Below are 16,820 nucleotides of genomic sequence, written 5' to 3' on the forward strand. Positions count from 1 at the left end.
ATGGTACAATGAGAATTGGTTGTACATCCATAGTACTGATTTTATCATTTTCTGTGGGTTATCATTCTGAATGATAGTTTTAGGCACACATTCAAGCCTATTTATATTGCCATCCCTTGTCACAGATGGTTAGATAAAACATCCCTGATACAGTAAATCTCTGCATATTTTATTTCTTAATGAATTCAATAGTGTTCTGGTTTAAAGTGAAATTGTCTCAAATATATTAAAAATAACAACAAGTTAATCAAATCTGTATGAGAAGCTGTTAAATATGAATAGAACTGGTAAACATCTGAAATTGTTGTTATTTTCACTACCTTGTGAGCTGCTATTGATGTTTCACTTATTTTATTGAAATTTATGTAACCAACAGCAGCTGATATATTTATAAGCTGTATGTTTGAAATGTACAACATTTCAGAGTCTGTTTCTTTGCTTAAATGGACATTATTTTCAAATCCTGTTTGCACTAGTTTAGTTGGCATTATATCATTATTTTTCAATTTTGATGAATGATTTTCAAGTTCAACTTCATTACGACTTTTAGATATGCATTTTCTTTTAGAAATATCACATTTAATGTACGGAGAAATACAACCATTGTAAGTTTCATTACAGGAAGGCCTTGGTGTATAGTGCACATATTGATTCCAAATGTCACTTATTCCATCAATAACCATAACACTTCCCAAAGACATTGGAGCAAAGGGTGAGTGTGTTGGTCTTCCATAGAATTCAGGATAATCGGAAGTAGGATCAATTCCTTTTGCTTTTTGTTGTTCTCTAAAATCTGTCCATATACAGTCTGTGAATGAGTGAAGAGGATAAAACATTGGATCAAAAGCAGCTATTTCTATTGTTTTCATTTGCCCACCGATCCACACATGAACATCATTGTGTATTTCTTCGATGTTGAATTTCTTTTCTGCTCGAGGATTTGTAATCTCCCCTAGTCTGCTTTTTGATAAAATGTCCTCCACATTTTCCTTTGACATTAGTTTCCCTTGTCCACCTAAAAAACGCATTAGGTAGCCATACCCAAACTGTGTTTTCCAGTGACCAAAAGCCCCCTTTTTGATGACCCCATCACCGCTTCCTATAAAGTCATGTGACCAGATGATAGAATTGTAAGGTTTGTCCATGGCTTCATCCAATGTAACATCCCAGTATGGTATTGTTACGGTCTTTACTTTCTGTCTCAAAGCATTCTCCATCCTTTAAAAAGAGAAAATGATTTAAGTCAGATACTCTGTGAATTATTATTCATGGGATACCAATTATCATGGACTTTGTAGGTATAAGTAAATCATGAAAGTCCAATTTTTTTATGGGTTTGTAATGAAACACAAAATCAAATATTTATGAAATTACAGTTTTTCTCAATCAACTAAAGTCTGAATCCACAGTATGAGAAATTAAACAGACCATAAAGAATGTTAGTGCACACTGCAATCATTATTACACATTTTTTAATCCGTCTACCAAAAAATCTTTGGGACTGAAGCTTAACTAAGGATTAAACAAAGACTACTATAAGTGTTTCTTTAACACAGGTTAACTTACTTTAATTTTACATGACAAAACAATATTCACTATCGTTATATAAATGGGTTAAAGCTCATATCGGAGCAGTTGTTTATTTAAAAAGTCTCCTGAGTGAAACTAATATTAACAGTAAATGACAGTTCTTTTAACAAAAATTAGAACAAAGAAAAGAAAACTCACACTGGTCACATATTTTACTGAACATGAAATTGAAATAAATATCAGTTTAATATTCTGACAAAATTCTAATCAAGTTTGAGGGGTTTAACCTAAGATATATGTAAATCAGAACCTTCAGCCTTGATAGGACTTTAAGCAATTATCAATCAATCATTCCCCCTTGATAACAAGGTATAAATGAATACTTATCAAGTGTATTCAACTTGATACATGAGGTAAACTATTATACCCCCCCCCCCAAAAAAATCAAATCACTTAATTAGTTCCCTAAAAACTGTCATCAAATTAATTATCCAAAAGAAATTATTTCTTATTTACCACAAATGTTTAAATACATGCAAAGGTGTTAGAAATCCTTAAGGGAATGAAGCATATAAAGCCGTTTTATAGAAATATTAAGGCATGTCAGTAATATATATTTCAATCTAATGTTGTTTATGCTAAACATTCATCTGCTGTTTTGTAAATTATTTATCTTTTATTCAAATGGATCCAGCCATCAAATTAGTAACTGAGAAATAGTCTCCTTTGGATTGGTCCTTTGTGACTGTTTGAATAATACCAAAGTGGTTGGATTTATTTTCATAACTTTTATAAACTCAAGATGATATAGAGCTTGATATATAGTATAAACACCTGTCTATTGTTGAAGACTGTATGTTGCCCTCTAGATATTTTTGGGGCTATTTGTTTTGTTGTTTTGCTGTTTTATATTCCTTGTTAATGAATGATCCCAACACATAGCTATAAAGTGTTGATGAGAATTTAAGAAAATTAGAGTTGGTTTAAAAACAATATCAGTTTTTATTTTCAATCTTTACTGCAATCCATCTGTCTTCACTAAATGATATAAGAGGGTCTGGAAAGGAGTACTTCATTTCGCTATCTTTTTTTTTTTGGCCCATTTTTCTCTAAAAAAAATCTGCCCAATTTTCTGTATTCTATAACCCAATGATGAATCCAGACCATCATGGAGGATATCATAAAAAATGTATTAAATTTTAACACTGTTGGTAACAAATGATTGATTTGCTGTAATATGAATACTTACATCAGAAGAAAAACTCTGTGCCAGCCCATAAAATTTGGTCCCTGGTGTGCATTAGCATTAGCTGAAGATCTAGCATGGATATTAGCTAGCAGATCATATTTGTTCAAACTGACTGACTTGAAATAAAAGAAGAAATATTAAAAGGTATTCCCTTGATAAAAATACATGGGGTTGTGTATAAGTTGTAATATTGGATGAAATTATTTTGATATCTCAATTATGGTCTCCAAGTTTTCAATTAGTAACAGTGTTTATAAATAACTAATTCTTTATTCTTTATTACTGTGCACGCTTGGTTCGTCAAAATCAAACTACACCATCATAATATTAACTTTATTGAAACATCGGAAACTCTTCACTAAGAAAATGGCCCAACAACAAATTAATCTAGAATCATAATAAAATATTTGCTTTTACACAATTTGATAAAAAACACTTGTATGTCAAAATTTCTTCTTAAAATATACACTCATACAGTTTTTCGTAGATATAATATAAAATAATAATAAATGTACTAAAGTTTTAAGTAATTAACTTTTTTTAAACTAAAGAAATTAACCCACAAATAAACTCGCGTTCTGAAAGTGGGAGATTGAACCATATTTAAATGACACCAAACATTATCTCTATTCCGTTCTCAATATCTGCTAAAAGTACTATTAAAGAACACGGCCTTTCGTTTCCTTTGTAACATGACGCTTTATAAGGACATTCACGTTGATTAAATATCGAACATGATGTAAATGAATAGATATAATAACTCTTACTGTGTCGTTCTTTAACAGATTAAATGCTAGATTTAAATTTTCTCTTTCTTCTTTAGATAATTGCCTGTACTCCTTTCTTATTCGTATATCACTCTCATTAGGGTGGTATAGCAGTGATCCGAGCCATTCTTGGTCGGCAGACGACAGTGGAATCTCAAACTTGGCAGACTTCGGTTCAGTCAGAATCTCCTTCGTTGCAGAGGCGCCGTTTCGAAATGAGGATGCCGTAGAGTTCACCTCGGTGGCAACGATTTTCTTTTTTCCATTGACCACCGCAGAATGAATGAAAAAACTTTTTGATCGAACGCTGTTCACCAAAAGGCAAATGTATATTGTAATCCACAGAAGCAGTATTCGTGTATCCTTCAAAGAGAGCAAGACGATTAACGGTTGACTATTATGAATGTAATATCGCTATAATTTTTTTTCTAAAATTCCTATTTTATGTATAATGTATATAGCCTCAGGCCAAATATAGACATTTTGCCCTCACTTATTGCTAAGCAGTTCAAACTTCACCAATACTTCTATATTTGCCTTTACAAAAGAAATACGTCAGAAAGGTTTTGGTCGTTTAATTGACTGGCCCCTTTTATTTTAGTTAAAAAAAAAGTTGGAAAGGAAAATTTACCTCGCATATTTTAAACAATAGTCATTTAAAAAATCATTCTATGATTAAACGTGTCTTTACATTTGGAATGGGACTAATTTCTTCAGTATTTATTTCATTTTCAGAGTCAACATCAGAAAATTGTTGAAACCGATTGTAATCTTTATGTAAAAGTGTCGAAAATGCTCTTAAATGGAAGTCTAACAGTTTCAAATATATCAATACAATTCTTTTAAATGGTCCTTATGTGAAATAAATTTAGGGTAGATTGTCACCATCAACACAACAGGCAAATGCAAGATTTATGTTATACATTTCCATCAACGGCTCTTAAATTTGCAAACACCTTTGTTACAGCATATAATCGGCTATCGGTACGGAAGATACAATAAATGGTTTTTCCTATCGTGTACAGCAGATTTTTGTTTAGCTGGCTAACTAAAATTTGTACAGAGGTTGCTGGTGCTAAGGCCTTATCATCTAGTATAAAATTTAGGAGATGTGGTATGATTGCAAATGAGACAACTATCCACCAAAGTTCAAATGAAATGAGTGTAAGCAATTATAGGCAACCGTACGGACTTCTACAATGAGAAAAAAACCCATACCGTGTAGTCGGCTATAAAAGGCCCCTACATGAAAAATATGAAACAATTCAATTGAGAAAACTAACGGTCCCTTAGTTTAACAGTTTATGACAAACAAATATGACGGACACGAATCAACGACAGCCACTGAACTACAGGCTCCAGTTTTGTTCGGGTTAATTTTTTCTATTGTGACCTCCCTTGTATTTATGAATGACACGTCAACAATATCTAGTATGCGAATTTGTTGTAATTGATAGATCGTCGCCTTTCTTGACTTGTTTTTTTTTTTTTTGGTTCCTTTGGCTCATTAGTCGTGCAGTAATTGGAATACTGCAGCAGACAAGACGTGTAGATTTGTTAAATTTTGTCTTTTTCGGAGTATACCGGTACCAAAATATGAACAAAACGGAATAAAGCAGAACAAACCGACAGAATTTCTATATGGTTTCCCTTACACATGGAATCCTGAATCTACCCATGATGAGATGAAGGATCTGTACGCGTAGAGCACCATCTTTAGAAATGTCCTATTCGGAAATAATCAAGTCGTAATAATGAAACAACTGTTTTAAATATAACTTATACTTACCATCTCATTAACTTGTTAACACCAGGAACACTAGTTTTCTTTTCATTTCAAACCCGTTTTCACTTTTCATTATTTGTTGAATTTAAACATAACTATCTGTATTTTAGTAAGTAAATCTACCCATGTTCAAGTTATTGATAGAAATCTGCAAAGTAATAAGGAAGTGCCTCGGGTAGTTATCTGACAAATTTTTCGCGTGACATGAATATTACCATTTTCAAATTTACGCTTTAATGATTTTCACGAAACGTTGATACTTTTTTTCTTATCATTAAAAAGGACAGCAATTGTTGATTAAAGCCCTAATGCCGGATTCACTAAGAAAAGGGGGGGGGGATGTGGACACTTTTACCAATATTCAAAATATAAGTAGTTAGTTTCAGGTGAAATATTAAGGTTGTGTTTAAGGTCTGCTTCCTTGAATTTTACTGACAAATTCTTCTTTTATTCATTTTAATAAAAGTGTCGATATTCTTTTTTCTTTTTTCGAATCATTTATAGAAATTCATACTTTCATCCTAAAAAAGGTAGTTTGAGAAATTGTATAAACTCGTCATAGATACCAGGATTCAAATTGTGTACGCCAGACGCGCATTTCGTCTAAAAAAGACTCATCAGTGCCGTTAGAATAAAAAAAAGTAAAATAAAGATAAATAATATAAGTTGAAGAGCATTGAGGACATAAGATTCCGAAAGGCTTTGCATGCTAAATGCAGCTAAGGTAATATATCCCTGTGATATAATTTATATAACAACCCTTTTCCGTAACAAAATATACTGTTAATAGATAGATTAGAACAATGTACCGAATCATCTAACAACACACTACCATAGATCATGTCATTTTCCGAATTACGGAAATCTACGATTTGTTCATCATACATGTATATGAAATGTATATCCTATATTGTTTCTCATGATACCCTAAATAGTTTTACTTATTACCAGAAACTGTAGTGAAGTTTAAAACACTTAATGACTTAGTGACGTTGGAAGTATTTGGTAAACTCGGAGAAAAGATATTATGTATCAAATCTTTATTCGAATTACGTTTATATCGATAAATTTTAAATTTAAGAGATCAAGGAATGGACTTTAAAGAAACAAAATACTGCTATACTATTCTATATTAGCAGATTAGTTCTACTAACCTATATTTCATGTGTGTTAGTGGCAAATATCGATGTCTTTTTAACCTATAAAATCCAATATTTGATACCAGTATAGTGGTTAGTATGAGTAGGTTAAATTCGTTTTTGAAACAGTACAACAAGTTTTTCACCTTTTTCTCATTTGTTTTTGTTTTTGTTTTTGTTTCTTTATGTACTAGTATATAGTTCTGATGTTTAATCAATTGGATTTCGTGTAGAAATAATATTCCATGACACACAGTTTTTAACAGCTCGATCACTTTTCTTGATATATATTAGTTTAATGTTTAACTAATTGGAATATCGCGTAAAAATAATATTCCATACGTTGACAAACAGTTTTTAGCAACTCAGCTCCCCACCCCCTCCCCTTTCTTGATCTGTTCCATGTTTTATTAATTGAGATTTCGCGTAAAAGTAATATTGCATACGTTGACAACAGTGTTCAATAAATCAGTCTCCCATGAATCAGTCTCCCGTTTTATTTTTCTTGATCTATGTTTAGTTAAATTATTAATTTTATTTTGATTCGGGGTGAACATGAAATTCCTTACGTTGGCAAGCAGATTTCACTTGTCTTCGGTATTTGCGAAATTCAAGTACTAGTATTTAGTTTGAATGAACTTCGTTTCTAAGACCCAAGAGTGGTCGATCAATTTTTATATATGCCCTACATATTGATGTGATACACATTTATTGTTACACGTCTGACCCAGAAACCTACATCGTTTTGTTCTATAAAGAGAATCTGTTTAAGTTTTGTTTAATATTATATGAAAAGTTCAAAATTATTCATACTATTATTAAAGTAATTCATACTATGCAACAAATGTATAACAATTATATTTAAATAAAACATGTTAAAAGTATTGTCTTAATTAAGAAATGGTAATTCCAACCTTTCTCTTTTCATCCAATGAGTCCTTATTCTTGTTTCAATTTTTTGGGGGAGGGAGGGGGGTGCGTTAATCACCAATTCGCTAATTAATAGTTTGACGGAAAATGATTCTTTATTTTTGCTTCACTGAAATTCTGTACGGTTGATCTGGACATTGCACAAGAACGTGTCTTTTTGCGTTGATACTGTTTAAAATACTCTATGTAATACAGCAATCGATAAGTTATTAGAACGACATGACTACATATTAGCAGGAAAAGTAATAAAACCGTGCTTTCATTAACTAAAATATACTTTAGTCTTAGATGCATGATTTAGATGCATGATTTTTTTATTAGTTGTTAGTGGCTTTGAACTAGCTGTCAGTAACTGCGAGTACTCTCAAATCTGTACTAAGTGTCTTTTTGTTTTTTGGATGTACAAGTACCCGGCCACGTCCACTTGTATTTGTAGTATTTTGTATTTTTATCCATCTGACGAGTTAAGCCTCTTTCAACTGATGTTTATAGTTCGTTCTTATGTTGTACTGTTACACCACTGTCCCATGTTAGGGGGGGGGGGGGGGATCCTGCTAACATGTTAAACCCCGCCACATTCTGTATGTATGTGCCTGTCCCAAGTCAGGAGCCTGTAATTCAGTGGTTGTTGTTTGTTTATGTGTTACATATTTGTTGTTCGTTCATTTTTTGTACATAAATTAGGCCGTTAGTTTTCTCGTTTGAATTGTTTAACATTGTCATTTCGGGGCCTTTTATAGCTGACTATGCGCCGGTATGGGCTTTGCTCATTGTTGAAGGCCGTACGGTGACCTATAGTTGTTAATTTCTGTGTCATTTGGTCTATTGTGGAGAATTGTCTCATTGGCAATCATACCACATCTTCTTTTTTATATTTAATTCAATATTATATTGCTGTTTTGTCAGTTTTTGTGTGTTCTTGTGTTGTTTGTTACCATCGGTCAGGAACATCGTCATTGTTTTTTCCCCTGATATTCATATTCTAATGGTTTTATTATTAACAGTGATTTGGAGAATGTTGTGTTGATGGAAGATTTTTTCTGTTTAATTTATTCACAACCTTTATAGACTTGGGATGATTTAGAGCTATGGTTATTGTATAGACATACACCTGTCTATTGTTGAAGGTGTCAAATGATTTTATTCACAACTATTTCAATAACAAAGTATTTGCGAGATTTGAAAACAGTCGAATTCAATGCTAGTCGTTGGTTCATATCTGTCATAATTGTTTTTCCACTACGTTTTTTGTTATAAATAAGGCAGTTTGTTTTCTCGTTTCTCATTTTGTCATGTCGGAGCTATTTATAGTTGACTATACGATATTGGTTTTGAACATTATTGAATGCCGTACGATGGCCAATAATTGCTTACATCCACGTCGTTCGGACTATGCCGTATGGTGGATAGTTGTCCCATTAGCAATCATACCACAGAGCAAAACTTGGTTACACAAGTTCACAAATTATGTTCCATTGGTACATCAACGATACAACACTTGATAGTGCTGTTGTTGTTACTGTTGCTGAATAGTAGTAGGTACCGTGTGTCTTTTGTCTTTTTGTTATTTGAATTGTGTGCGTATAACGTTCACAAACTTGTTTAACCCTGCATGCTCATTATTTGTGTGCCTGTCTCAAGTCAAGAGCCTGTAATTCAGTGGTTGTCTTTATATATATATTATTAGTTGCTATCTGCCATATTTGTTTTTCGTTGATAGTTTCTTACATAAATCAGGCCGCTGGTTTTCTTCTTTGAACTGATTCACATTTTGTCATGCCGGGGCCTATTATACTGTATGGATTTTGCTCTATGTTCAAAGTCGTATGAGACCTATGTATAGTTGTTTATGTCCTCGTCCTTTGGTCTCTGGTTGATATATAGTTGTCTCATAGGCAATTATACCACATGTCCATATTTTTATATCAGAAGTTGGTTCATGTTTTTCACCGACATCTTCAAAAATAAAACCCAGCAGCTAAACCGGAGAGTTGTGGCTACTTATATGCTTTGATTAATTAGAGCTGCCGCTGAAAACGTGTGATAAGTTTATAGAAGGGTCACATATAAGGATTTGTAACAGCCCAACTACCCGTAACCGGCCATTTTAAGAATTGTTGCAAGGGTATTTTATTTTGCAGAAAGCGCGGGATTGGTCCAAACTAGAGTATCGTATCCCCATTACAATCAAAATGACCCATCATCAGCACGGGGAAAGTCCTTGTGGCTATATTGGTATACCCCATTCACCCGCGATAGAAATAATCATTATACTTATGTATAATTTTAAAAATTCATGCAAAGAAAAATTCACTATTCGCGAGAATCGGGCTTAAATTGAAAATTGATGGGTTTCAGCGCCGTTCATTTTCTAATCCTGTTTCTATAAAAGAAATAAAAGGAGATGTGGTATTATTGCCAATGAGACAACTTCCCACCAAAATTCAATTGAAGTAGATGTAAGCAATTATAGGCAACCGTACGGCCTGCAACAATGAGAAAAACCCATACCATATGGTCGGCTATAAATGCTCCCGAAAATATGAAACAAATCAATTGAGAAAACTAACGGCCTAATTTATAACAAAATAATTTACGAAAAACAACGACAACGGGTTAAACATTTTTGCTAGCACCAAACCCTTCCCATAACGTGGGACAGTAGTGTAACAGTACAACATTAAACCAGACTATACAAATCAGTTGAAAAGTGCTTAACTCATTAGATCGATACAAAGCAGAAAAAAACATCTAATAAAAATCTTTCTCTTTTCTATGATGTATGAAGAATTCAGTAGTTTGTATCAATTTGGCAGATGTATTGAATTTTCACGTTTTTATTCACGAGGATTTTCAGTTACATAAAAGAGATGAGTGACCTGTCTACAGGCGAGACTTGTCAAAATGACATGACAACAATTAAATCACTTTGCCGGACAATGGACAAGCTTAATGTGTTTCATATTGTCTTGTCAACCGAGGTTGAAGATGTAGAATACCTTTCTCTTTTCAAGTGTTAGATTTCAGTCAATATAAAAAAAAAATAAAGCAATCAAGCCACGAAGCAGATAAAAGCATATAATTTTGTTTCATTCAACTGGGAATAAAATCCGCATTATTCAATTGTTTCCTATTTAAGTTTGTCGCCTCGGTATAGTACAGTGTGTGAAAATATCATTCCGTTTAATGTGTTTGTGTCTTAAACAAAAAAGAATTAATGTAGGGAAACTAATGTAAAATTTCTTTTGTGCGATATGCGAAATAAACTATTTGAAATTTGAAACTACATGGTCAACTGATGACTATTATAAAGACCGTGACATTTAACACTGGACAGATACAAATATGTCATTTTTATGGAAAGAATGTCGGTTCTAAAATGTTTTACACAAATCAAACTTAAACAACCGTAACGCCCATCATTTGCTACGAGATGTCACTCAAAGTTATGTAAGACTATCCGAGTATTTATTTGCGTCTGACCTAGAGGATTCAGTGCATGTGTACATTTTAAACACAACCAACAAGAAGTGATTTTATATATCACTTAAAGATATGTATACTCAATACATATACTTAGGAACCTCAGTGTACACTCCACTTTTATTGGTTTCATCGTTTCTCCTGGTATGGATCATTTATCTAACAAGAAGAGATGAGAGAAAATGCTCTGATGCCCCGGGTCCAATGGCGTGGCCAGTGCTCGGAAATCTTCCAAGTCTCGGGAAGAAACCTCACATATATTTGACAGAGCTCAGGAAAAAATATGGTGACGTTTATCAGATCATGATGGGAAGTAGACCGACTATTGTCATAAACGGACTTTCTGCAATCAGAAAGGCGACCGTTAAACAAGCGGAAGAATTTGCCGGGAGACCAGACTTTTATACATTTAAATTTCTTGCAAACGGGAAAAGTATGGGATTTAGTGATTATGGACCAAGATGGAAACTGCACAGAAAAATTGCACAGAACAGTCTATCGTCTTTCACAAATAAGAGGAACAGTCCAATCGAACAGGCCATTATTTCCGAAGCCGAACTCTTAACAAAGAATATGCTATCATCCGAAGGAAAACCTATAAATCCACACAATGAAATCTATCTTTCCGTTGGAAACATTATTTGTGCACTTTGTTTTGGTAAAAGATATCAGAGAGACGATGAAGATTTTGTATTTTTAGTGAAAATGAACGACAAATTCATGGCAACAATGGGTGCAGGTAATCCCGTAGACATTATGCCGTGGATGCGCCATTTTACAAAACGATCTTTCAATACATTCCTTGGTATACTAAAAACTATGGATAATTTTAGTTTGAAAAAGAGACAAGAACATCTTGATACTTATAACCCAGCCAATCTTCGCGATGTTACGGATGCATTAATCCGGGCTACGGAAGAAATACCGGAAGAGGCAAAATCCGCCGTGGGACTAACAGATGAACATATACTTTTAACGGTCCAAGAACTAATTGGTGCTGGTTTTGACACCATTGCTAGTACGCTACAATGGAGTGTGCTATTTATGGTAACTCATCCAGACATTCAAGAAAAAGTTCATCAGGAAATTCGAGCGTATGTTGGGATGGACCGATATCCCGAATTCGAGGATCTCGAACATCTTCCGTTCACAGAATGTACGATAATAGAAACCATGCGACACTCTTGTATATTCCCGTTTGCTCTCCCACATAGCACAACTAAAGACACTGTTTTGAACGACTATTTTATACCAGAAAATACTTTAATTTTCCTAAACCTCTGGTCCGTTAATCATGACCCAAAGGTGTTTCCAGAGCCACAGAAATTCAATCCGTACAGATTTCTAGGTGAAAACAAGAAGTCTGTGAACAAAGTTGATTTGTTCTTACCGTTCGGCGCTGGAAGAAGAAAATGTCCTGGTGAACAGTTAGCTCATATGGAACTTTTCATATTTTTTGCCACAATGTTACAACGTTGCAAATTCTCCGTAGTCCCGGGCAAAGTTCCCGTTATTGACAGTAAATATGGACTAACATTAAAACCGTTGGATTTTGATGTACTTGTTGATCACAGATAAGTAACTTTCAGACTTGCAACAGTATTATACCTTTTAAAAATTATTATAGATATAAATAAATTTAAAAAAAAACAAACAGACATTTTCGTAGAAGTTATGATTCTTCCTTTTAATGAATAAATTATATTGTGCTAAAATGAAATATGAAGTGATCTTTCCACTCTTATCGTAACACCGCCCCTTTAAAGGGGCACTAGCTACGAGATATATAAAAAATTTGAAATAGGATTTCATTTGTTCAATCATTAATGAAAGTGAAACAGTGAAATAATAATTCGCTTTTAGCAGCAAGTATTGTTCAATTTTGACAAAATAAGCTAAGAAACATTGAAGATTGATTATTCACTTGCAAGTGAATAGTTCTACCTCATTGAATATCCGTATTAATGTGAACTTCAATTTAACCCCTTAGCTAGAGATGGATGACGCACGAATCGTGCGTCGTCAGTCATTTAAAGGAAAAGAATGTCAACATTGAAAGTGAAACAAAGGTAAATCATTTGATTGACTGATTCGATTGACAAAAAAATCATTCTTATACAGGTAAAAACGATGATTAACATATATTTTTAATCTATAATATGAAATTAAATAGACCTAGAAAAATCCAATTGCACGAGTTCGCTTAATCTAGTTATATTTATATTTATGTTTATATACCTTATATGGCCATCGGAGGTTTTCGGAGATCAACTCGATAGTTAATTAGATTGCGTCTAGACTAAAATACACACGCAACGAAGCTACATATTATCGAGCCCATGCTCTGTAAATTGTTTATTTAGACTTTTAATAATTTGGATAAATGTTTTACATTGTTAAAAATCAAATATGAGAATTTGAGTCAAATCGGTGCACATGAATTTGACAACTAGTGCCCCTTTAACGGGTGGCAGGTTTACTTGTTATAACTGTATATCTTCCCATTGTCCAAATGCATTTGAAAACATGTCAGATGTGCTAAATAATTAATACTAGTACTCATAATTATTAATCATGATACAAATTTTGATTGATTTATACCTTGCATTTTAAAGAACACTTGTGGAGAGCAGCAAAAGGCGCATATTGTTACATGCATCAGAAACCGTATTTTTTCTCTGTGAATGCATGTGCATATGTGATAGTCTCCAAAGGAATCGATATATCTTTGTCATCACACTGATTAGGAAATAAGGGGGAGGTTTAAGTACTAAAACATATTTAACCACGCCACCCACATGTTAATGGGCAGATCTTATATCGGGAACTTGTCAGGATAGAAATGAGTAGACGTAGTTCGATTACCAGTTAGTTCCTTTCTGGCAACTACAGGTCACCTCTATGATTGACATTGAGCAAAACCCACACCGTAATGTTTGCCGTTAATTTTATCTATAGGTGTTTTCTCGTGTCAAAAATTTTGTGTTGTTTCCAGACAATTGGAAGTGTCTTAAATTTATTGAAAACATAACAGACTCGGGGCGATTAGAGCTTAGGTACACATCTATTGTAGAAGATCGTACGTTGACCCATAGATACACGTTTTTTCTTTGTGTTTTGTGTGTGGTCGGTATATTATTTCATTGGTGAAAACCTCAAAATTAATATCATTTTATTCATAAATGCAGTTCACCGCATGGTCTTCGGTGTGAAGGATCCATGTTGTCGATTATGAGATTATATGAACGAAACCGAAAACACACGCATATATAATATAAACAAATAGCAACAAATCAGCAAAAGTAAGTAAAAACGACAGAAAATCGCGAGTCTTCTTATACAAGATGATTTTAAACTTTAGTGTTTTGCATACCATATTTAAAACTATAATAGATGGACTTAAAATTTGAAAAGCAACACAGAATATATAAAGAAGTCAAATAAATGAAATCGACAATCGATACTAACAGAAGTTGTTGCTCCAAAAGAAGAAAATTAACCCAGGTTTTAAAAGATCAGCAAACAAAGAGGGGGTCTGGAAGATTTTAAAGGGATAAGAGGGGCATTCGAAGCTCTTAAGTTGAGAGATACTAGCAACGCTATGACAAAAATACAAAGGACGACGAAAAGACAAACAATTACACAAAACACCACACAGAAAACTGTGGAAAGCCTCATCTGCCATATATTAAGTTAAGACAGCGTGATGATGAACCAAGTCATCCAAATGCTAACTTTAAATTACATTAAGGTAAGTTGAATCTGTGTTATTTTGATCTGCTATTTGTTTCCCCGAAACAAAACAAACAGAATGTGGACTAATCTAAAGAAAAATCGGATGTCTTCCGCCATCTTTGATCGCCAGATTTTTCAATGATATACAAATATTAAGAGAGGAATGTAATTCCTGTGAAAAACTTTTCATTCTAATGAAGAAAATTATGTGTTTTATCTTATTATAACGACTATTTCTTTGTAAATGTAGAACAAATTTTGTATAATCCTTTTTTTCAACTTTGACATATAAAGGGAGATAACTCAGATAATCTAACTTTTATGAGGGAATGTGTAGGGGACCGTATCAAAGTCTGAAGACGTAGATAATAACCTGTATAAATGATCGAAAATTTTCGAGACGTTTCGAGAATCTTGTTTCCGATGATATCTGAATGGCCCATAGAACCTACCAAAAACTCACCAATATATAGGCGTGAACTCCCTGAGTTCGTGCACTAAAGAGATGTGGTATGATTGCCAATGAGGCAAATGTCAATTAACTTTTATTAAGGTGAAATATACGTAATTGCACGCTTTTATCAGAATTCGGGATACAAACGTGCGACGTCAGTTGAGGGTGGCAAAGGGTTATTTTCGTGCAACGTGTTTTGCCATTTTTATTTCACGTGCAGCTGTGAAAAAGGTTCGTTATTCACCGTGTTTCGTGAAATCGGTAAAAAGATCAACGTGCAAGAAATTTTTTAACTGTTCGTTCATCGTGAAATGGCAATTTTATTTCGCGTTCTTCCGTGCAGATAACCCCCTCCAATTACGCCCCTCTTAGTTACGCGAGTTATACACCTTACTCTTAAGAAAGGAAAAATGGGCACACAATCAATAAATGACTTCGTGTGGTATATCATGAGTCTAAACAAGGATGCCTGTGCTATCTCAAATCTTCAAAGAAATGATCATATGACTCCATTCAAACACCAGATGATCTTTTTGTTAGTTTAACCTCTGTTACAGTTTCAGATTAGTTTAACCTCTGTTACAGTTTCAGATTAGTTTAACCTCTGTTACAGTTTCAGATTAGTTTAACCTCTGTTACAGTTTCAGACACTCCAGAAACGGTAAAAAATACAACTTGTGTTTATATCATCAGAAAATGATAACGTTTCATAACAAAAATTTAACCCAATAAAAAAACAAACCTGTGAAATTCTGCTTTTATTGGTACCAAATTTGCTATAATCGTACCAGTATTGACCCCCGGATTTTTTTTTCTTTCAAAACCGTTGTTTTATATGACATGCATACAGTAGCATACAATTGTAGGTGACGAATAAGATGATAATATGTGTATTTATCTAGAAAGACGTTGGCATGTTCGTTTTTATATCAACACAAAGCTGAGAATTCGGTATATATAAATGCAATATAAAATTTTAGCACATATTTTACATCTGTATAAAAAGTAAGAAGATACTAAGGGGTAATCGAACCGTTGTGCAAAATTTACAAGTTTTAGAGAACAAAGACGACAAAAAAGAACCTTTTCTTTTTTTTAGCTTTTTAGAGATTTATTTTTCTTAATTTAGAAACCAATTTATCAATTTTCTAAAAACACAAGAATAATACCAAATTCAACATACTCTTCTTTATCGTCAATGTCAAAATGTTACAACAAGTATTATACTAAATGCAAACCATTTTCATTATAGGCACACTTCATATAGCACTACACGTCTAGGTTAACTCGTATAGCATTACAATATAAACAGTCTCCTTGCATTTACACTACTAGAACACACCCGCGAAATCGCGGGTATTTAGAGCTTGGTTGAAAGTATGTAAACTGTTATAGGGTGAATTTTTGTAAAAGATTTTATATCTGGAGAAATTCAGAAAAGGTATCAAACTGAGTCATAGGCACTTGGAAACAGGACAATTATTTTAAGCCATCTCCCTTTTTTTCAAAGTTCGTTATTTTTTTTGCTCTCTGTTAAATTGCATGATTTCGCGTTTCTGTATACTATGAACAAAGATCTACATATAATATAAATAAAGTGTATTTGCTATTAACTATCAATTCCATCCACGGCGATCACTGCTATATTATATAGAGAGTCTCTATATATTATAGGATTATAATCATAGTATAGTACATGCAGAATAACGCGAAAATAATTGTCCTGTCCCCGAGTAATTATGAAAAT

General features: G+C 33.3%; 2 protein-coding genes across 2 annotated transcripts; one reads left to right on the forward strand and one right to left on the reverse strand.

Annotated features, from left to right (window-relative positions):
* Positions 1-153: 153 nt before the first annotated feature.
* On the reverse strand, positions 154-6,219 carry LOC127702021 (putative tyrosinase-like protein tyr-3). The gene is made up of 4 exons (XM_052205997.1): positions 6,142-6,219; positions 3,547-3,909; positions 2,780-2,895; positions 154-1,218 (listed from the first exon to the last, which is right to left on the reverse strand). The coding sequence occupies exons 1-4, from the start codon at positions 6,217-6,219 to the stop codon at positions 186-188; spliced, it is 1,590 nt and encodes a 529-aa protein (XP_052061957.1). The 3' UTR covers positions 154-185.
* Positions 6,220-10,841: 4,622 nt separating this feature from the next.
* LOC127702403 (cytochrome P450 1A1-like) lies at positions 10,842-12,527 on the forward strand. Its single transcript, XM_052206603.1, has one exon. The coding sequence runs from the start codon at positions 10,957-10,959 to the stop codon at positions 12,460-12,462; it is 1,506 nt and encodes a 501-aa protein (XP_052062563.1). The 5' UTR covers positions 10,842-10,956; the 3' UTR covers positions 12,463-12,527.
* Positions 12,528-16,820: the final 4,293 nt, after the last annotated feature.

The sequence above is a fragment of the Mytilus californianus genome, unplaced genomic scaffold, assembly GCF_021869535.1.
Source record: "Mytilus californianus isolate M0D057914Y unplaced genomic scaffold, xbMytCali1.0.p SCAF_5, whole genome shotgun sequence".
Classification (NCBI taxonomy): Eukaryota; Metazoa; Mollusca; class Bivalvia; order Mytilida; family Mytilidae; genus Mytilus; species Mytilus californianus.